The following is a 21086-nucleotide window of genomic DNA, read 5'->3' as shown; positions in this document are numbered from 1 at the left end:
TCGAATAGCTTTCCGTTTGCTTTTCGTCCGATGATGACGCCAGCATTGGGTGTTGAAATGTTACAGTAAACTTGTCCTTATGTTATGTTGAGCCACTTTATGTCTCATTTCTGGACCATGCTATCACTAAGCACTGAAATGAGGGGAAGTCTGCCCTGGATAAAACATAGGTGCTTTGTCTGTGAACTAAGTACGGCCCTTATTACCGCTTCAGGAAATGAACAATGCGTCAGCCAACAGACAATTATGCTTGTTCCTCAGACAGTTAACAGTTAGCCCAGACAGGAGAAGCATTGTGTGGTCTGGTGGAGTGGGCATTCGTGTGGAGTATTTGTAAAGAACGAGCCCACTACATGCATCGTTTATATTTTTGTGCTTGCTTTTAATTAGGAAATGCACGACATCATTTTTTTAAATAAAGTTTGTTAGGTTATAACCGCCCTGTACTATTTACAACAAATGTCATTGCATGTAGATACACATAAATTACTGACACCATCAAGTAAGCAGCTAAAGCACCCTGTTCCCACAGACAACCATAATTAGACCCCCGAACTCGGTTAAGCCCCTACCCAAATTGCATCTCTGTCACTTCTGGTAAAACCCAGGAAAACCGGATCATCGAACTCGGCAAGGCAGAACCTGAACACCAGATGCTTGACACACAGCACTGCCTCTCACCAGCTCCTGTGTTGCTTTCCTTTCTCTTTTGCACCCAAAAATCTGCTCTCGCACATGACATCACCAGATTTCACCCAGTTTTACAGCTTCACACATAAATCCCCAAAACACAAGGTTCCAAACCTAATGCTCCCATGCACCCCACTTATTTACAGCCCTACGTAGTATTATAATACACACCCCGTGCACCCCACAGTGTTATCAAAACTCGCACACTACATTACATTTTTATGAGAAACTGCACCATTCAACTGGAAGGAACTTCCTTTTGCACAAATCCAACAAGCACTCTTCAACGCTGCTTAAAGTTGTTTTTAGAGGTCTTCCATTTTGTCAACTCAAAGGTTTTGTTAGTAGATTTCTGAATTCAAGTTAACAGTTAGTTTGCAACATACATTTCATGCCTACCACTCTGTACATGCACTATAAATATATCACAGTGTATTGCTGTAAATGCTGTAGCGATTTTATGACTCCCCCCTACACGTCGAACACCTCACCTAGTCAGACTTAGCCCCTCCCCCTTCGTAAAGTATACAAGTAAACTGAGCATCCTTTTTGCACAGAAAAGGAAAACAAAGCAAGACGCAGTATAGTACAAATCTGTGAGCACATCTTGAGTCTTCTTCCAGAACTTATGCAATCACATAAAGAAAGAAAAAATATATGAGCACGATCTTGTTCATCCCCAGACATGCTTACTTTTCCAGGGTTTCATGAAGCCCCAAGACTATAAACACACACTTACACATGCCTGTAAGCTTGTGCAGTACCTCTATTCCAGAACAAGAATCAAAAGACAAGAATTGTAGTTTCAAGTTCATAACAAAAATGCTTCTGAGCAGGATCATGTGCTCGTGAAGTGCTCACAACTCTAAAAGGACATGGTTCTTCATTAAAGTCCCTGAAACTGTCGTATATTTGTTGGTATGATCTGTCTCACATTTCCTAGAACCACTTTTATTTTGTTAGCCACAATCCCATTATTTTATCCAGATTTTGGTTGATCCAGTAAAAAAAAAATTATATACTTTGCTTACTAAAATCACTGAAACAAAAATTTGTCAAACCAGTGGATGAAGAGCAGAACAATTTTGGGATATGCAAAATCAACATTACTAACATCTCTGCAGCCCCCGCAATGTCCTGCACACCACATACAGTGTCCAGCAGTTGGTCCATGTGGCGGTCAGGCTTAAACAGTTGGCTACATTCCTGATGCAAGATAAAATGCCAGGCAGCTCTAAGGTATTTAAACAAATTTAAATTAAATATGGACTTCATTAAAAGCTAAAAAAGTAAACTGAACCCATGGAATAATGTATGTGACAGTATCATGCTATGCATGTTATGTTTCACACTTCACTCAGTAGCAGCCGTCACTCCAGTCATCATCTGGATTGTTCATTCTTGTGGATAACGTTGTGGGTTTGCATAAAGCTGGTATGCCAGACCTATTGGAAACAAACAAGAGGTTGAGTAATATATTTTTCTGCATCATGAATGGTTTTGTTAATGTTATTGCTGGAGCACAGAACAAACAACATTTGTTATGTTGCAACATGGGTGCACAGGTTAATGAACAACAAAATTGCAGGAATTTTACCCCAGGCCTAGAACTAGGGTGGACTAACTTAGTTGACTTAACGATTTCTTTTGCGTTATGACCAAATTTCTAGGGCCCATCAGCCACTGTACTAAAATAAACTTAGGAAGGAGGAGCAACACACAAAATCCAAGAGAATTACTTTTATCATTCAATAGGGCATTTTTCTCACTTCACTTGTTGCAGAAGTGGTATTGGTGTGTGTAAGCATTGCGATAATTCTGAAAAATTTTGGAAAATCACGAATATTAATTTTCATGCAGTGTGGCGCTAGCTAACTAGCTTTAGAAATTTACTTGCTAAGATGAAGGCCACATTGCATTCGACTTGCCTAGAAAAAAAAATGAAGCAAGTACTGAAGTGCTTACACCACAAGATGGCATGTTGAATACATAGGACCTTACTTTTAAGGGTTATACCCAATTACGCCCGATATTTACTCCCCCGATTGAAATAAGCAAATGCGGGGTTTAACCCGTCATCTCCCCGAAAATTGCTGGACCAGGGGTATCTGAAGTCATCACAACTAGCACAGAACTTTTGAAACTATGTTGTAGATGCATAAATATGCTCATACAAACTATCAAAACATACACCCCGCTGCCTCGCTTGACGTCTACTGGTGTGTCATCTGCGTTATGCCAAGTAAACAGAAGATTTACGCCTGATTCAATCCGATTGAACCAGAATTGGGTTGAATCAGGCTCAGTTCAACCCGATTACACTCGCATTATAGAAGCAAAATATAACCCAAAAAAGTCAGGTCCTATGAATGCAGCATATAGGGCCCCTTGCTTTCGGGTTTTATGTCTTTTCAAAAGCGGGGGCAAAAATCGGGTTTTATTTCAGAAGTCGTAAAACGGGTAAAATAGGGCAATATCAGGTGGAAAAGTAGATTTTCGGAACTGGAAAAAAAAAAAAGAAAGCGCCCTTTGCATTTCAGATGAACATGAGATGTAGAACGCTGTGCTGAGTGTTCAATACTTAGCGTTTTCCAGTGCCCGTATTTTTGAAAGTTCATTTTCAGGTTTTACACTAAGGGATAATGATGCCAATTGGGGGGGGGTAAAAACAGGTTTTACGGTAAAACGCAGTGTCCTAAGCATAACACAGCAGCATGATCCAGCAATTCTGGCAAGACCTGCTCTTTTTGTTATGTGTACTGCGAGCATGTGTTGCATTCACAGTGCCCTGTAACAAGAATTTGATCTACCTATGTAGGATCACATTCCGTAACACAAATCACAGGTGCATCAGTGCACTGATTGGTTGCATGTTCAGGCACTCACGTAATAAGAGTTGCACCAGGAAAACAATGTGTGTTCTCTATAAATGTAACTTATAAAAACAAAAAAGACGACTAGCAACTTGTCAGGTCGTGGGATATGCAAAAGCTTGGTATCAAATGTTGCAGATCTTTTCACATTTTTACAAATGCTTAAGAAAATAGCCTTTGTATAGGCTTGTGTGCGCATGTATTGGCTGAATACATTCCCGTGAAAATCCTATCATGAGGGGTCTTGTTCGCATATTTACAAATTTTTATATTTTATTTTTATACCTTTTATATTTTTTACTTTTCATTGTGTCGTTCACATATTTTACAAATGTTTTCTAATATCTTAATGGAGGCTCAATATGCAGTAATATTCTGCTTGTAGAACTAGTACAGAGTATTAGTAATACATAATCAATTAGCATAGCATTTGCATGCTCTTTCCTAGTCCTTTTAGAACACAGCACAATACACATTGATCAACTTACACAAAGCATGCGAAACACTGCAATCCATGCTTCTAAAATCTGAACAAAAGGGGAAAAACAAGAAGTTATTAACAAAACTCTGTTTTCTTTACACACTGAAATAATTCGTTTTCTATCTGGCTACTGAATCGCACAACTGCGAAGTTATCATGTACAAATCTAAATCTGTGAAGTCTTAATACAATGCACACCTCGTGGGAACCATGAAAAATTCACCATATCCGCAAATTCACTATACGTACAAGCAACAGCCCCCAACAAAGGATATAATATGGTGGCAAACCAAGGAAAATACGTTGTTGAGAAATGAAATTAAGATTTGTCAGGCTTCTGTGTGTGCACTGCATTGCTGCAATCACCAACGAAACACACAAAAACATCTAAAATACATTGCCCTGTCATGTCTCTAGCTGTCAGGGGAGATGCACAAAATCAGGCAAGTGATGTTCCTTTAATAAACTGGTGGTGCACCTTCTCTGAAAGCTCAACAAATCTGAAATTTTTTATTCCAAAAATTCAATCTGTGACTATCGTTTTGCGCTTTGCAAAACTCTGTCGCCATGCACATTATCAGGCAAGTGCTGCTCCTTTAGGAAATGGTTTAGAACACTGAACAATGATTTTATGGTGCATTTGGTGGTGTACTTTCTCCAAGAAGCTAACAAACCTGATTTCTTTTTATTTCCAAGAAGTCCATCCACAGCTTCTTTAAACACCCCAATACATTTGGCACCACGCACATTACCATGAGCTGTCTAGATGGCATGCTTTCGACAGACACTACGGTACATCACATATCCCCTGAGATTTTAAATTCTGTACTAAGGACCATCGCACGCTGGCCCCAATCCTACCGCTTTGTAGTAGGCTGTGGCACACGGCTGAATCTTGGCAGCCCGGATTTTGCCGTCTTCAGCGCAGTCGCTGAAGCCTGTACAGGAACAGCCTCTTGTATCTTCTTTGGCTGTTGTTTCTGTGGCAGTGCTGGTGAAGCAGACGCCATTCTTGCAGGCGCAGGCATCTGGGAGGGTGACACGAGACGCTGATGGGAAGGCGTGCCAAGAGACCTCCGTCCGCCCTGCGCTTTAGAAGATGGTATGCCAGGCTGACCCAGACTTTGCCTTCGGTCTGGTACTGAAGAGGGGCGAGCTGCCATGACTGGAGGTCGCTCTGGCAGTCGTCTCCCCAATTTTGATTGCTGGAATTGCAAAATTATGATGTGTTGCCAGACAATTAACGAAGAGAGTTGGGTGAGCTGGTACGTACTCAAAACGATAGAGCGCAACAACGGGGACGTGAAGGATCAGACAACCACAGGTGCTAACTAACAAGTGAAGTTTAATCTGCAAAGTCAGCCCCTGTGGTTGTCTTATCCTGTTCCCCAGCTTCACACTCCCAACTTCATTATCGAAGCGGCCATGGCCCTATTAATCTAACCTAACTTCACTAAACTAACCTAAGACATCATCAACTTGGTTAGTTTAGTGATAAGTTAGATTAATGGGGCCATGACAGCTTCCCTTGTCCCTCAAAATCCGTTTCAATAATGAGGTGAAGACGCCTTGCAGAATGGCAACGCCAACCAAAGTAATACCCTTTTCGTACCAAAAATGCCCTGTATTTTTCACACCCGAAGAAATGTAGTGTGCTACATGAAAGCTTGTGTCAATAAGTAAGTTGAAAACTTCAGTGTTGGATTTTTGTACTGTTAGTGCTTTCCGTGGACGTCGACGAGGCCCTTTCTTGTGCTGTTACCAAAAATAGCGAAGGAATCAGGAAAAATCACGCTAAACAGCGAAGAAATAGAGTTAAGCAACGCTCGGCGTTCCTTGAAGTGGGTTTGCCCGCAATACACGGAAGTGTTAGGTGAAGCCAACTTTCAAATCTTGTAGGGAGCATCCTGTATCAACAAAGCACGTGGAGTAGTAAAGAGGATGCAGCAACAACCAACGATATACGAGGCATACCAACGTGAGCGCGAGCATGCTCTCAACACTCATCGCTGGATGATGCTTTACTGAACATGCAACTTATTCCTTTTATACACAGGGGCCAGTGCAAGCCTTAGTGGTTATACAGTGAATTATCTACCAGACTCTTAATAAATATTCTTTCACTTAATTTCAACACTCCACAGACCAACCGCTGTGGTGTCGCTCATGATCTCAGTTGTCTCGCGACGTCAACCCCCAATTATTAATTAATTCATTTCAACACATAAAAGTATCCGTTTTTTTTTTTTTTTTTTCACCTGAAAATACATCACTTCTCAGTATATCACCCGATTTTATCCTGTTTGGCAGGTCCTGGTTTTCAACCCGATATTTACACCCCGAGTTTCACAAAAAATAAAACCCGAAAACTAAGTATCCATCAGTCTTATAGAGTCAGTATCAAAAGTACCTCATAAATCAATTAGAATTATTACAGAATAAAGCAGGCCAGTATATCTTTAATAAATATGATCACTCTAGTATAACTCGAGTTTAAGAACAGTCAAGCAGTACCACTTTTAGAAAATAGAAGAATGCCTTTCAAAGGCTCTTAAGGTATTTTAATTTTAAAAAAAGTAAACAGGACTTCACAAAAATCTTATTTTAAAGAGTTGTAGCTTCACTGAGTTATTCATAAAGTCTTCAGGCCTTCATAGCAGTTACAAACGTCATTAGGGAAAACCTCGTTACCTCAAGCTGACCGATCGACCTCAGTTCTTGCTGCGACGAGGAAATCCCACCACAAGGTTTGGTTAACGGCTGCCGAAGCTTTGTACTTGAGGCTCGAGAGCCTGTCACCGCAATTCCGCTCGCACCATTCAGGGCCTTGCTCAAGTTTGGAAAGCTTCGACGCGTTGCACCTGGAAAGGCACAACGTGTTGCGACAGCCAATTAATAACCCTCGGATTCCTTAAGAATCGTGCCGGCTGTGTGAGCTACCTCTTGTAGTTGTGAGTGACATCCTGTGGAGTGATGATGAAGATCCGTACGGGCTACTACCAGCAGATGAACTTTCCTCGTCTTTCATTGCAGGTGGAGGGGGCAGGGGTGGTGTCCTAGCTCTGCTGTCTCTGTCTCCTGTTAGGATAGGTACTTCATTCATTAGAAACACCAGCTCCACTTAATGGTGTACCAATATTTTGTGATCACTTTTAACTAGATATGTCCTTCAGTCAAACATCAACTACACTCTGAAATGAAAAGAAAACATGTACAGGGTGGTCAAACAACCATGATAGAAATTCATAGTAAAAAACGTAGGCCCCGGAGAGACATGCGGTCAAGTGATTTTTTTTCTGCCAATAACTTTAATTTTTCGATGCGAGAGCTTTCGAAAAGTTTTCGTACAAGAGAATGGCCATGTGTAAACACGAGTAAAATGTCTTAATCAATTTTCAGATTATGCATTGGCCTACAGAGGCATTGTCAATTATAACATTTATATTTGCTAGAAGGATGAAATCTTGTTAGCTGTGTATACATATTTCCTGAATATCATTTCATGGTTGTCGCAAAGATCGATCCACCTTTTAATGAGTTATCGTATTTTCTGTAATGGCATGCTTAGCAATCTGGACAAACATTTCCAAGAATCCTCATTTTGCTTACCATCAGGATATACCCTGTATGTGGTCGCATCGTGGAGGCTCTCCGTATCCGAGTCGTGCCGAGAGTCTAAGGACCTCAGGCTGCTGACTGTGAACATGTAAAGTTGTTTTAAGAATGATCAGTAACCACACTTCTGTTGTTCCTGCTCTAATTAACCCAATTCTTACCAGAGCTGCGTTTAGGCGTTGACATCGGAGAATTTTGTTTCAAGCCTGAGAGAGAGAAAAAAAAAGTGACACGATCAGTACCTCAGCACATTCTCATGCCATTTTCGTCAGCCATGTTAGACTGGGTACCACACAGTCATGGATATGCACGCTGCTAAATGTACATCAAATTGCAAAACATTCTTTAACGATGCTATCATATTTTTCTTTTTTTTTAGACCAGCCCCATAAGTCAGAAGACTTGTCATAAGCACGCCTTGCAGCAGAGTGGCTGTCACGTAGCAAAGATGGCTTAGAATACCAGAAGCAATTTCCTGAATTTTGGAACCGTCACACAGCAAAGTTAGCTTAGAATTCCATAAGCAATTTCCTGAATTATGGAACCGTCACATAGCAAAGTTGGCTTAGCATACCAGAAGCAATTTCCTGAATTTTGGAACATAGTAAAACAGACTAATTAAAACGATATGTTCACTCCTCTTGCACATCTACTGTTACTCTTATCTACTGTTATTGGCATTGCTGTTGCATTAGTACCAGAAAGCACCTTTCACACGTTGTTATCCAGTAAGGCTCAAAAAGGACAATCTGGAAGACTCCAAGATAAGAGGAGAATACACAGGCCTTTCAACAAATGTTAATTCCAACTTACCAACCTCGAAATTCTAGGAAATCCATCTCATAACAAGGACACAAAGTTGCTCACTTTCACTGGGAGTTACGGTAGTTTCATTTTGATGGCCAACTGTGAAGTCGGGACGTGTCCTGAAAGCTTTATTTACTCACTTTCTTCCTGGAGCCTGGCTATTTCATGTACGTCCACCAGTGGAGGCTGTGGCTCAACAGGTGCCACAGGCTTGTCCTCGGCTGTGTTGTTCGCCGCAGATGTAACGTGGACCGTAGCGTTCGGCCGTCCCTCACAGAGGTCCGGCATTGGTGCAGGCGTGCTGAAGGTGTGCACGGTCTTCATTTCCAGTGTGGGCCGCCTTTTACGGGGCCGTGTGAAGGTACGCGTGTCATACCCTTTGCGCGGGACTACATGCAAGGGAGGGTTGATGTAAGTTCTTGCATGTATGCGCTATGCAATAACAAAATTGAAAAGTAGAAGTCATTAAATCTGTCAACATTCTGTATTTCACTGCTCAAAAGTAATGTATAATATGAAACTGATCCCACGGTATCCTGTTTTAGGTCAAGAATGTGCTGCTGTATGTTGATAATGGTCTTGTGAAATATTTTGTCTCGTTCTGTTTACTTCTCTTTGCACCTCCTCAAACTCAAGGAAGTGTTGCAATCAAAATCATTACAGCAGCTCACTCGCCCTTTAGTTTATTGTACTTTGAAGGTGTCACGCAAACACTTCTCCAAACTGTTAACAGGTAAAGGTTGCTAAACCATGATAAAATTTATTATTTATTAATAAGAAAAATTTATTTAGATTTATATTGAAGATTGATATGAAACGGTATCACTCTGATTTACTCACCAGCGGCAACTTGACATCGCCTATTTTTTTGCCCTCGTATCTAGATTTATATTATTAGATTTATATTTATTTAGATTCAGATAGGAAGATTTGTTATTAAGCAACTCAAGGAACATTTATTAATATCTTTAAATGTTGTCGGAGACTGATCTACAAAAAAAGGAGTTTGCACTGCTTGTACTGCCCTTAGATCAATATTTTTGCAAAACTGAGAATGCCAAAAATATTTTCATCAATGTCCAGATTATTCCAGATTTAACTTGACTTGATCTAGGTGCTTCGACTTCTTAATGTGACCATTTATAGTAAAAGTAACATTCTGTATTCGGTTTATATCACTAATAATACAAATTCAATTCACTTCAATTTTATTTTTTGGGTGGTGCCCATGAACAACCCGGACGCTGAGTAGTGGTGCACCACACCAAATGAAAGGAAGGAAGGAAAAAAACATGCACACACAGCAATATATACAGCACTAGGCAACAGCAGCAGATTATATGTGACAAATATATGCTATAATATACTCTGACACAGAACAAAATCTTTGGCAGCCATAAAGCAGGTATTGAATTATAAAACAAACTATTAAACCAAACCTACAAACGGGCATTACGAAAAACATAAAGCAACAGACAAATGCTACATTTTTGCCACCACACTTTTATGACAAAGACATACCATGAACCTGCACTACCAGGCAGAGTCTACAAAAGAAGTCTCGATGTACGAGCATGCCATCATGAACCCAGGAGGTAAAGGGAAATTAGGAGAAAGCAGAAGCACAAATACACAGAGGAGTTATGCTGAGACAAACCTGGAGGTTTAATGAAAGAGAGGGTGTAGCGAAGGTTGTGACCTCGAGACGTACGAGAAGCCACTAGAAAGTTGGTCACAGAAGGTAACAAGGAAGGGGAACAGATAACAATTCAGATATCAGATAATGTGAAGTTGTAGAACAATCAAACACACAGAAAATGAGACACAGGCAGAAGCCTTAGGGGAACCTCACTGGTGGGACAAGTGGTGCAAAAAGTGTTTGTGGAGTCTATTTTATGCAAAATACTTGCGATAAATGTGTACTCGAGAAACAGCTGATGTATCGGGGGGAAACTTTTTTTTATGATTTAGCTTTTCATTCTCTAGTAAAGGCAACACTGTGCAGGATGTCTAAACAGCTACTATATTCCATTTGCACGATAACTTCTGCCCGTGTCTCATATATTGTTTCATACGCCTTTCTACAGTAGAACCACTTTGTGGTGAAAAACTTCACTAATAACGGTAGTGGTTTCTGTCACATATGTTGTAAGACCCTTTAATTTGATTGGCCCAATTTTACTAACTGCCCAATTGCACAAATATGTGCACACAAGGCACATATCCGTGGCCACTAAATTTTGTGAATTCTGGATACTAAAATTTGTGGCCTCATTGGTTACTTTGCGATAAGCCCGATACTGCCCATACCATGTTTGGTAAAAGCTACCATCCAGCATAGTTCTCGAAGTGTCAAAACTTGCTAGAAGTTCTCGCATGCCCTTAAAATTGGCGAGTGTTTCAATGGCTCTAACTCATTTGTAATGGCATTAATAACCCAAGTAGCCATTTAATCGGGACCAAATGTTTTCTTCACTACATCCATGTCTTCAGTATATGCAGGTTCACAATATTGAGGCTCTACTGTAGTACAGCTTGGGACAAAAGTTTACGGAACACCGGGGTGTCACATTTCTCCAATGGAGCGACAACCTAGCAGCAAAGGGGAGTGGACGTACATACGAATGGATAGAATAGCCTGCCACCCGTTTCCTATTCAGTCGCTTCGTGATAGCTAGCAGGGAAGCGCTCCGATTAAGAAATACGCAGGTGCCGTGTTCCGTAAACTTTTGTCCCAAGCTGTACAACAGACACAACTTGTTTGAGAAAAAGCATTCTATGTTATGATGACAACTCTTCCCTATGAAACATGAAAGTCACTGAAAAAGTTAGCCAGCTGTAGGACTCGAACCCACATCTTCTTTCGTTAATCAATCAATCGTTAATTTCTTAGACAATTTGAGGCCTTGTATGTGACTGTCCCTTCTATGTTGTTCCAGCCTCAGAACATCAGTTCTCTCATGTTCAACTCTTCCCTATTGCAGCACTGCATTCAATTATATGCAAAGGAAATTGAGGTGACTAGCAATCAGCAGCCTGCTACCCATAAACCCCCGTATGGGATGCGAGAATATGACGACAACGGAGATGACATGCAGAGATTAGACCTGCATAGAAGTGAAGCTTACTTTGAAGTAGATTGTCCACCTTATTGACATGGGTATCAGTGCCAATATCCTTATTGTCGTGCCCATGAATGTTGCTCCACCTGAACGGGGCAAGGGTTACCTCATCAGAAGCACATGTGGCCGGACCATCTGTCAACCTTTGAAAATCAGAAAAAGAGGCAAATTCCGAGATCATGTCATCACGTCAGTGACCATAGGAGCCCAAACGCAGCACGCACGTTGGTAGGGAAGAAATTTAAAAAAAGGAATAGGGCAACACATCGGTCATTTGTTGATGCTACAGAAATGTCTGCACTGAATTTCAAATGTCTGATGGGTGTATTCCCTAACGATATCTATGACCCATACATCTGCTCTAAGCAACAGCACATGTAAACATAATGCTATGGTGCATCCAGTCAACGCACTGCATGCTCTATGAGTCATTTTTGTTTATTCTTGTGGTCCACGTAGCTCGCGCTCAGGCTTCTTATTCATGGATTTCATCCAACAGCTTGCCCGTGGTTACGCCATTTTATCACTACATGCTGTACCACATACTATGCCGTGTGTCCCAGCACGACGTGCCAAGATTTTTAAAAAAATGGAGCATTCTATGCGAGCCCATGTGCTGGGCCAGGCTCAGGTAAGCCCGTGCAGTGCTCTAGTTCGAACACCCTGTTTTAGCACAATGTAGAACAAAGTGTAGAGCTGGACAGCAGGGAAGGTGCTTGGACTTTGGGCACCAAATGCGAGGGATGCTGCCTTGGCAGCACTTGTGAAATTTGTTCAGAGCTGTGGGATGGATGGATACATCCTTCTAGGCTTCTCTCTGCATAATCTTGGGATAATTGTGAATAGCGGACTTCTGAATAGTGAACAAGTGAATGGTGAATATCAAACTTGTGCATAACAAACTAGCGAGCAGAGCACTTGAGAAGTAGTGAAGTACTAATTTTTTTTTGTGTGTGGGGGGGGGGAGGGAGGGAGGGGGAGGAATAGCAGAACGCATCGGGAGACAAGTTCAATTTCTCCTCTTTTTTCTTACAAACAAACAAAGTGATATAAAGCCAGTGAGCTGGTATAAGCTAATTGATTGAGACATTAAGACATTACCCTGAGTCTGGAGCAGAGACAAAATAGATGACAGAGCAACACGATGCAACAAAAACTCTTCACTGCGTCCTATTGTCCCATCATCCATTTTGCCTATACCCCATACTCAAGCTAATATCTCAATCAAATAGTTATGGTGCACTTGTGTTGCATAGTATACATATATACTACAGTGAGGCATTGCTCCAAACACAGTTCATCTCTGGGCCCACCCAAATGACTGCAGCGATGTTGCATTCAAGTGCTTCACTCAGAATGTTAGGCGTATGAAACCTCTGAAGATAAAATGATGAAAGACACCTGTGACAAAAGCAGGCTCAAGGACGACTAAACGCGCTTCCGCGTTTTTATTGTATTTATTTATGTGGCACAATGTGCCGTGGGACTGTTCCGTGCCGACACTGCAAAGTTAACATCTGACACCGATTGTACCGCGATCAGTCTCGACCCAGAGAAATGTATTTACCAGCTGACTTTAGTTTCTTTTATATCTCACGCCCTAGGGCAGGCTGCGGCATTTCGGTTTTCTCAAAACAGTCGATCGCCGGACCGGGTGTAAACTACACAGAACAAAACACCGTCAATTTAGGCCACACGAATGATGCAGTTTTATCAGACGACATCTCGTCGTGGCCACTCAACACAACGGTTTGTTATATAACGTAACTCCTGATGCAGCTGGAAGTGACAGCTGCGGAAACACGCACGGAAGACGTCTGGAAATTGAGAATCGTGAAAGCTGTTCTTATGAAATCTGGCGCATTCAGTGTATTTCGCTATACCGAAGACCGGAGGTTTTTCAATCGCCGTTGTGCAATGGAATCCGCACGTACGCAACAGAGGATGATCAACATGGCACATGAAATGTCAACGCAACAAAATAACAACAACAACACGACCCACGGAGCATGTAAGTTACAGCAAACAGCTCTGTTTTTCCAAGGCCGCCTATCCCTGTCTATACATCGGCGCTCCGTGGAAGCATACGTGGGCTTAAAGTTCCAAATTTGGATACAACTCACCACGTCTCATCGCTTGACGCTTCCAAGAGTTGGTCAACATCCAGGATTCCTAGACTCTCAACAGACTCTGTTTCGGACATTTTCTCGTTCCCTTCATCCGACATACTCATGTTTTTAGCTTGTTTGATATCTTTCGTAGTGGCTTCTTTCTTATTTGGCGACTGCGGTTGGTTCATGTTCTTCAGCTGTTTATTCTGCAGTTCCAGTTCTCGCACTTTATCCTTCAGCAGCCGCATTTCCTCTTCGGGGTTTAGTACAGAAGACAGACCTTCCATGACGGAATTCATATTCCCCGAATCACGAAGAGAACAAGAACCGCATGCTCACTAAAGTAATATTCAAGAGACCAACAAAGTGTCCAAGGCGGAGCTACAGGCACAACAACTGGTAGCCGCCATTAATACAGCTACCCGTACCAAAACGCGGAACGGCGTTACATGTAGACATTCATAAAATTATTATTACTTTGGTGCTTCACAAGCAAATGGGCTGCTATTTTGCATTTGCTTTTTTCATAACTTCTTGAAACAATTATTGTTTTGTACTATGGAGAAATCGTACAACCCTCTAGAAGGATTTGTTCAAGATTCGTCGGGGACGGACTTTGCATGTTTTCCGGGAACGTTTGGTGTAAATATCGCCGCCTTAGTGGTTTTATCCTTTGCAATTTCATTGAAAATTCGGCAAATGGAAATATTTTTCTAAAACATAACAGCTCACGGCGAAGGTCTTTGGTACGAATAGGTCCGTTCCATGCCACATTTTATTGCCAAAGTTGTGCTCGAGCTAAAACGAGAAATGGCAGGGCAACTAGTTTCGGTATTGAGGATGTTTGACTTGAGCGCGTCTTTCGAAAACAAGCAATATTGCTCTTAGATGAACCATACGTGAAGCCTTGTGACGCTTGAATCTCTTTGGACGTCTAATCTTGCTTTCCGACAACGAGACAAGGCGTTGTAGTCATCACGGAGCATAGTTTATTGTACGTGCCACATCGGTGTTTCCTTTGATTTCGCGCCACTTGACAGGCTGTCGGTTCTTAGATACTGTTTCCTTCTGTTCCTTATAAATGGTCTGATAATAAGTATTATTAGTGGATGTCTCTCCGCCGAATTTTACGGAACACTGCCTTCCATGCAGCATCCATGCACAGTATCTGTGATATCGGTGTCTACCATGACAGCAAAGGAGCGCATCCCTGCAACAACACGCTGTGACTTTCACTGAAAATCTAGGCAATTGTGCTGTGTGAGGTAATCTAATATGTACCAGAACAATGTGTCCTTTCACTATTTTTGTAGGCCAGAGATCCGTCCGCAGTGCTGAGCCTGAGAAATAGCCATCCAAAACTACCTAAATTAGTTCATGCTTCTGATCTGCGTTAATTCAGCGCACTCCAACCTAAACTAATGAAAGCAGCACGAAAGGAATGCCAGTCGGAGTGCAGCTGTGAAAGTAGAAAGTCCCTTCATGATATCCTATGTAGTTTTTGTGGAAGTCTCCCTTTGTTTCCATTTGTCACAGCTCAACTCATTTTTTTTTCTGCTTCTTTTGTGTTTCTCTGCATGCGCACTCGCCGCTGCAAAATCTCTCCTTTTTCTTGAAGACATACACTCTATATTGCAGGGGTTCAACATGTGTGACAAGCCTGGGTGTGTCGTTGACTCCAGCGAGTCTAGTGAATCTGATGAAGGTAAGGCGTTGCATGCCGTTCTTACACCACAGAAATTCGGCATCGGATAATTGCCTCTTCCAAAACTATTAGTCAGTTGTCTGGGATTTCACTGCATCAGTAACGCAACCAGACAAATATTTTGAGATGCGCTCTATGGGAACTTTACATGGAGAAGAGGATTTTGCCCCACACCCCATTAATTTTCCACAAATGTGCTACTGAAAGGCACGGGATTTGGGTGTTTGTACCCCAGAAACCTTCACCTGGCTAAGCCACTGCTCCCTCCATAATGTCACACAGGGAATGGTAGATAGGAAGCACTGACAGGGTGTCTACTAACCTAAAAAAAATGGGAATTGTCGGGGAATGTTAATGTGACTGGAAAAGTCGGGATTGTCGGGGAAGTTGCCGCAAAGCAGCTGAAGTCGGGGAAAAGTTGCAAACGAGTGTCATGACGATATTCAGCGAATCTCGAGTGCTGATCAATGCGGTGGAGCGGTCTTCCTACTGTGGGGGAAAAAAACGCTTCTGTTAATCACAGGGAGAGCTGCTGAGCGGTAAAAACCCAAAGAGGTTTCAACTCGAAACTCAAAGGTCTGCGAGAGCTAAACGCAAAATGATTAAGCTTCTGATTTCACAGGATGGGGGAAATGTTATTGTTAGGGGTTAGGGGCAGACCCATCGTCATTGGCATCTACAGAAAGACAAGGTCTAAAAGAAACCATGTACAGGGAACCTCATGGTAAACACATGTGCTGCACACTTAATTACTTAATGTTCAATGATCCAACACTGATACACGATCTAACACTATGATGAGCTAGGCAAGGCTTGGAGAATTTATATCCAGCTGAGTTGTACTTCGCAAACTTGGAACACCCCCAAATGTTAGCGTGCCACTTACACCAGTAGCACACACCTGGCAGGTGCAGCGGTGTAATCTTGCTGACTTCGGCGCTCAGTTCAGTCACCAGAAACATCCCTCCTCACAAAGATGATTTGGTTTGTGATGGGCATGGTTTTCTGGGGTTCAATTGTTGTGCTACCGATCGATTATCTCAAGAAAGGGTGGACCATCGCCGGGGACTGCTAGATAACCCTGGTTCATCGCTGGTGGGATGCCATCAAGGCCAAGTGATGCAGTATGTCGCTGCTGGAGGTCCTGTTCCATCAAAACAATATGCCCCTACACAGTGCTGCTGTGGCAATGGCTGCCATCCATTTGTGCAGCTTTTCTATGGTCAACCGTCCACCATACTCTCACCATCCGTCTTCCATCCCTTCCCGAAGATGAAAAGGGAAATCTGTGGTGTCCACTTTCCCAGTGAGGACGACGATGTCATTGCCACCGTGACCATTTTTTGACAAGCCAAACTTCCATTCTTTTATTTTTCTCTAACTTATCAAAGTACTGGAGCATTTTTGAATGGAGTGTACAGGCGTTTGCAGGGACTATATTGAAAAGTAACGGTTCATTATTTTCCTCGGCCGCTGCCCTCTGGGTCAGGCCGAGCACTTCCCTGGTATCGGTGTTGTTCTGTGCCTACTCTCTGGCTTCTGTTAGTTAAGGGCAATACAAACTCGTACCTTCTGTAGCGAAAATCTGTTCTTCTCTTTTGTGCTTGCATGTGTGAGACCTGATATTTGGTGTGACAGGGGTTGATTCTGTTGCAGAACAAAAGCAAACTGACAACAAATGTCTAGTAATGCTCAATCCAGATCACAGAGTTCCCGAGTCTCAGATAACGGGTAAGTAAGACGTAAGGGTAGGATCACTATTGCCCTCAAAGCCACCTGAATCGCATACAGATATATAGGAACATGAAAATACACAATTGAAATATATTGATGGGCATTGAAATTATACAACACAGAGATGGCGATGAAACTCCCTAGTCATCATCTTGTAATAAAGTTGTTGTTTGCCATAGCTACTCTACGTGATATCATAACAACATCTCTTGTTCAACATCCTTATGTTTCCTGTACACAATCTCTTGTATGTGGAATCTTTTGCCTGTTAACTAGTAAGGCCTCAATACTATTATGCCTCAACTAGTAACGCCTCAATACATTTTACTGTTCTTAGATGGGATGATCTCTACGTTGACTGTTGCCTGCAGTGCTTGTGGTCACCAGATAAACCACCACAAGCGAAACAAGGTCTACATGCACAAGGATCTGAACGCCATTGTTTGCAAGGTGTGGGACCCTCTCAGTATTTGTGGCCATGTTCCAAGTTTTGTTAGTGCTACATGTACTGGCTGTTAATTTGTGGTGGAATGCAACCGCTTTCCCTTCCAACTGAGTCACGATTGCTTGGACGGCAATTCTCATCATAACTCCTGAAGGCTTGCCACAATATATTGTACTGGCTCAAATCTGACATACCTCCAACCTGAAGTAGAAAGAAAACAAAACCCTCCGAGTTTGAACATGCTGCGGAGGGCGGAGGCTGCGAGGGTGAGCGCGGCGTTGCTAGAAGACTGACGCCAGAGCATTCATATTTTATTTCTAGAGCTTGAAGCTTTTTGGAAATATTTTTTTCTAAATGACGGGGGGGTAAAAATTGGGTAAATAAACGTGCACTAAATTCATGCGAATACGTTTGGAAAAGCTTCCAGTATGCTAAATTCGGAGAACATTGGGCTCAGTTACTCAAACTAACTATAGTGATGAAAGTAACGATGAAAGATGAACGTCACTGGCTTTGTATGTATTTGTCCTTTCTATGTTGTTCCAGCCTCAGAACATCAGTTCTCTCATGTTTAACTATAGTGGTTTAGTACAAACGGTATTGCAACTGCATTTGCTGCCAAACAAGTAAGTTAGTGCATTCCTACAGAGAACCCAGTGGGGGCAATTTGCCGGGTAAAAACCGGGTTTCGCCCTAAAGAGGCAACCGTAAATTCGAGGAAGAATTGGGTAAAACCCTAAAACTTCAGGCTCTATTTATTTAACAGCCAGCATTTGTTTTTTGCGTATTGAGTCTTTGAACAGGGTCAATTTAGAATACGAAATGGAAGAAATTGCATTTTTTTCAGTCCATACTAGCACTAACACTAGTCAGTGCCACTGTCTGAAGGTACCATCTCTGCTCTTATGACATATCTTCTTTCGTCTGCACACTACAACTTCTGATGCAGATGCAAAACCTCACTTTTGCAGAAATGCTATAGTTACTACGGAGATGGCAAGTTCGACAAGGATGGCACGGGTTCTGATGAGTACTGCACTTGGTGTGCAGAGGGTGGGAAGCTCCTGGTCTGTGACCAGTGTGGCCGTGCCTTTTGCAAAGAGTGCATCCGCCGGAACCTTTCACGGCGTGAAATCAGTCGAATTATGACACTCGACGTGTGGCTGTGCTACGTCTGCGACCCCAAGCAAATAGCCGAGCTGGTCCGCTACGCTAAGATCATTCAGGAATACTCCAAGAAAGCAGAGCTAGGGCACCGTGCTTCTTGTCCGCAAGTGCTTGATGTCAGCGTAGAGGACGAGGAGAACGTTGAGGAGACCCTCTGTGATATTGCCCAGAAGCTACGTCTCATGGCAGACATCATGGAGTCGGACCTGAAGAAGAATTCCAAGACTGTAATGAAACGTGCAAGTTCGTTGTTGAGGGAACACTTGAAGAGCGTTTCGAGAGTAGCGAAGGAAGTGGATACGATCACTAAGCAGCGTGAACACTCGAAGGCACACAGAGGGAAGGAGACAGTGAAGAAACTGGGACGACCCGGAGCCGGCTCAGCAGACGGCGAGCCGGACCTCAGTGCCGGACCTCACGTCCTTGACAGCGACACAAACTCTCCTGTCAGTGGGTCTGTGAGACCAGACCATACGTATCAGAAGCACCTCTTGGCTTCAAACAAGCAGAAACCGCCAGTGCTTCCCCAGACCTTGGAGCACGACGGACCACATAATGCATTTAACGGGGAGAAAGAAAACGAGAGAGAGGAAGTGTCCGATAAAGATGCGGACAACAACGCTGAAATGGGTGAGGAGAAAAGAGAGGTGCGCGAGAAGAAGGAAAGCGAGGGAGTCGAAACGAAAGAGCAAACCGCCACCACAAGCGATCTCGAGAAAAATGTTGCCGTCTGCAACGAAGACAAGGACTTGCCAAAGGATCAAGATGAAGACAATGAGCAGGGCCCAGTTAGAAGCGGGGAAGAAACATTAGAAGCACAAGACCCAGCTGGGTGTGGGACTGAAGAGTTTAGTCTCACCGTAGATTGCCCAAAAGACGAAGAAGGTACATGCAACACAATGGTTCCCGAGTCGCAGGAACCGTCTGCAGACGACGTGGCCAACAGCAAAATTGAAGACCCCTCACCGAGCCTCCTTTGTGATCTTCAGGATAGTCAACTTTCAGATATTGCCGCTGCGCATGCTCCTCCCGAAAAGGACAGTGCTGCCACGGTTGAGGAAAACGTGGAGCCAGAGCGTGCACAGCGTGCACAGTCACACGACTGTGAGCAAGAAGGGAGGAAGACCGAAATCCGAGGAGAAGACGCAAACAAAAACGCGCATGCTGAGGACAGCAGCTCGCTCTCTGACAATGAGGGGGGCGCCGGTGTTGCGGAAACCGAGAGCCTGAAAGGTAATTCCGAAAGCGACTCTCCAAAGTCTACCAGGGATACTCCAGTAAAGCGATCGACCCGCAAACGAGCACCGCTGAGCGAAAATGAGAAAGCTAGACGTGCACTACAACGTAGTCTTCGCAAATTCTCTAGCGATTCAAGTAGCGACGATGACGCGCAAGACTCAAAGTTGAAGTTGTCTCCTCGTATTTGTAAGACTACCCTGCCAAAACGGGGTAGGCGGCCCCCATTGATGGAATCTACACCGAAAAAGACTACGGCAAAGAGTAGTTCTGATCAAGAAAGAGCGGTGCACAGTAATGAAAGCAGTGAGGACCCAAAGTTGAAGATGAAGCCCGTGGTGTTGCTGGACATGTTGAACCTCAACTTGGGTAACACTGGATATCCGGATGCAATTAAAAGGAAGAACAGTGAGGATGAGATCGCAAGTTTGTTGAGGATGCCAGGGAAAGTGAAAACAAATTTGCGAGGGCTAGATGATGCAGGATCTGAGCAAGAGAAGAAACCAGCTGCAAAGAGAGCGAAGAAAGAAAAGTTAAAAGAAAAAGCTGTTTTAGGTCTGTATTTTATTATCGTTGCACTTACCTTTTTGTGTTTCATGTTTTTTTTTTTTTTTATGTTTACTTTTTATTAGAGGTGTGCGAACATTCCACATTTCGAATAGGAATTGAATATTTGCGGTATTCGATTGGTGTTGATTCGCATTGCCAACAAACTCTGAACGTGCATGTGAGGCCTACAGTTTGGTGAAATTAAAGTTAAATACAGAAATTTTCTGGGCGTTGAACTGAACATCGTTGTTCACCGTGCCACTGCATGCACAGCCAAAACCCGCATCTCTAACACTTTTTTTTTTCCTGTTTCGTATTGTGGTAGTCAGCGTGATAAAATCATGGCCGCATGCGATGCCGGCAATAGTTGAGGAGTGAGAGAGAAGAAAAGAATCGTAATTTGTGATTGTGTTGCAAGGGCAATGTTTACTTGCTGAAGCCAGCCACCGTCCATGAAAGATTTTGAAGTGCAAGTTTTTTTGTGTGTGTGCTTTTGAGCTTGCCTCATGAGAATAGCACATTGTTTAATTGTAAAAATAATTTGGCTGTAC

The 21086-nt window shown here is 42.8% G+C and overlaps 2 protein-coding genes across 10 annotated transcripts in view; one reads left to right on the top strand and one right to left on the bottom strand.

The window, feature by feature from the left end:
* Positions 1–354: 354 nt before the first annotated feature.
* LOC135394636 (uncharacterized) lies at positions 355–14137 on the bottom strand. 2 transcript variants are annotated; one of them, XM_064625475.1, is made up of 10 exons: positions 13712–14136; positions 11595–11731; positions 8607–8855; positions 7821–7865; positions 7654–7740; positions 6985–7122; positions 6736–6905; positions 4906–5249; positions 4052–4090; positions 1990–2135 (listed from the first exon to the last, which is right to left on the bottom strand). In XM_064625475.1, the coding sequence occupies exons 1-9, from the start codon at positions 13996–13998 to the stop codon at positions 4084–4086; spliced, it is 1464 nt and encodes a 487-aa protein (XP_064481545.1). In that variant the 5' UTR covers positions 13999–14136; the 3' UTR covers positions 1990–2135; positions 4052–4083. The 2 variants fall into 2 exon arrangements, with proteins under 2 accessions (XP_064481544.1, XP_064481545.1); XM_064625474.1 differs by lacking the exon at positions 4052–4090 and having other exon boundaries at positions 355–2135; positions 13712–14137.
* The window catches only part of LOC135394635 (transcriptional regulator ATRX homolog), a 34140-nt gene continuing 26471 nt past the window's right edge, over positions 13418–21086 (top strand). The window contains exons 1-6 of one of the 8 annotated variants that reach the window (XM_064625468.1): positions 14504–14693; positions 14852–14964; positions 15338–15404; positions 17061–17135; positions 17476–17588; positions 18555–20541. In XM_064625468.1, coding sequence (XP_064481538.1) covers positions 15347–15404; positions 17061–17135; positions 17476–17588; positions 18555–20541 — 2233 coding nt within the window. In that variant the 5' untranslated portion in view covers positions 14504–14693; positions 14852–14964; positions 15338–15346. The other 7 variants (XM_064625465.1, XM_064625470.1, XM_064625469.1 and 4 more) reach the window with 7 other exon arrangements.

The sequence above is a fragment of the Ornithodoros turicata genome, chromosome 5 (assembly GCF_037126465.1).
Source record: "Ornithodoros turicata isolate Travis chromosome 5, ASM3712646v1, whole genome shotgun sequence".
Lineage (NCBI taxonomy): Eukaryota > Metazoa > Arthropoda > Arachnida > Ixodida > Argasidae > Ornithodoros > Ornithodoros turicata.
This window is presented reverse-complemented; position numbering and strand designations above follow the sequence as displayed.

Excerpts from the sequence above, each read along its gene's own strand:
- LOC135394636 (XM_064625474.1), bottom strand. The coding sequence starts at position 13,998 with ATGAATTCCGTCATGGAAGGTCTGTCTTCTGTACTAAACCCCGAAGAG. Across the intron at positions 7,866-8,606 it reads AGCCAGGCTCCAGGAAGAAA|GCTTGAAACAAAATTCTCCG; the intron begins GTGAGTAAATAA and ends TCTCTCTCTCAG. Across the intron at positions 5,250-6,735 it reads GGTCGATCGGTCAGCTTGAG|CAATCAAAATTGGGGAGACG; the intron begins GTAACGAGGTTT and ends TTGCAATTCCAG.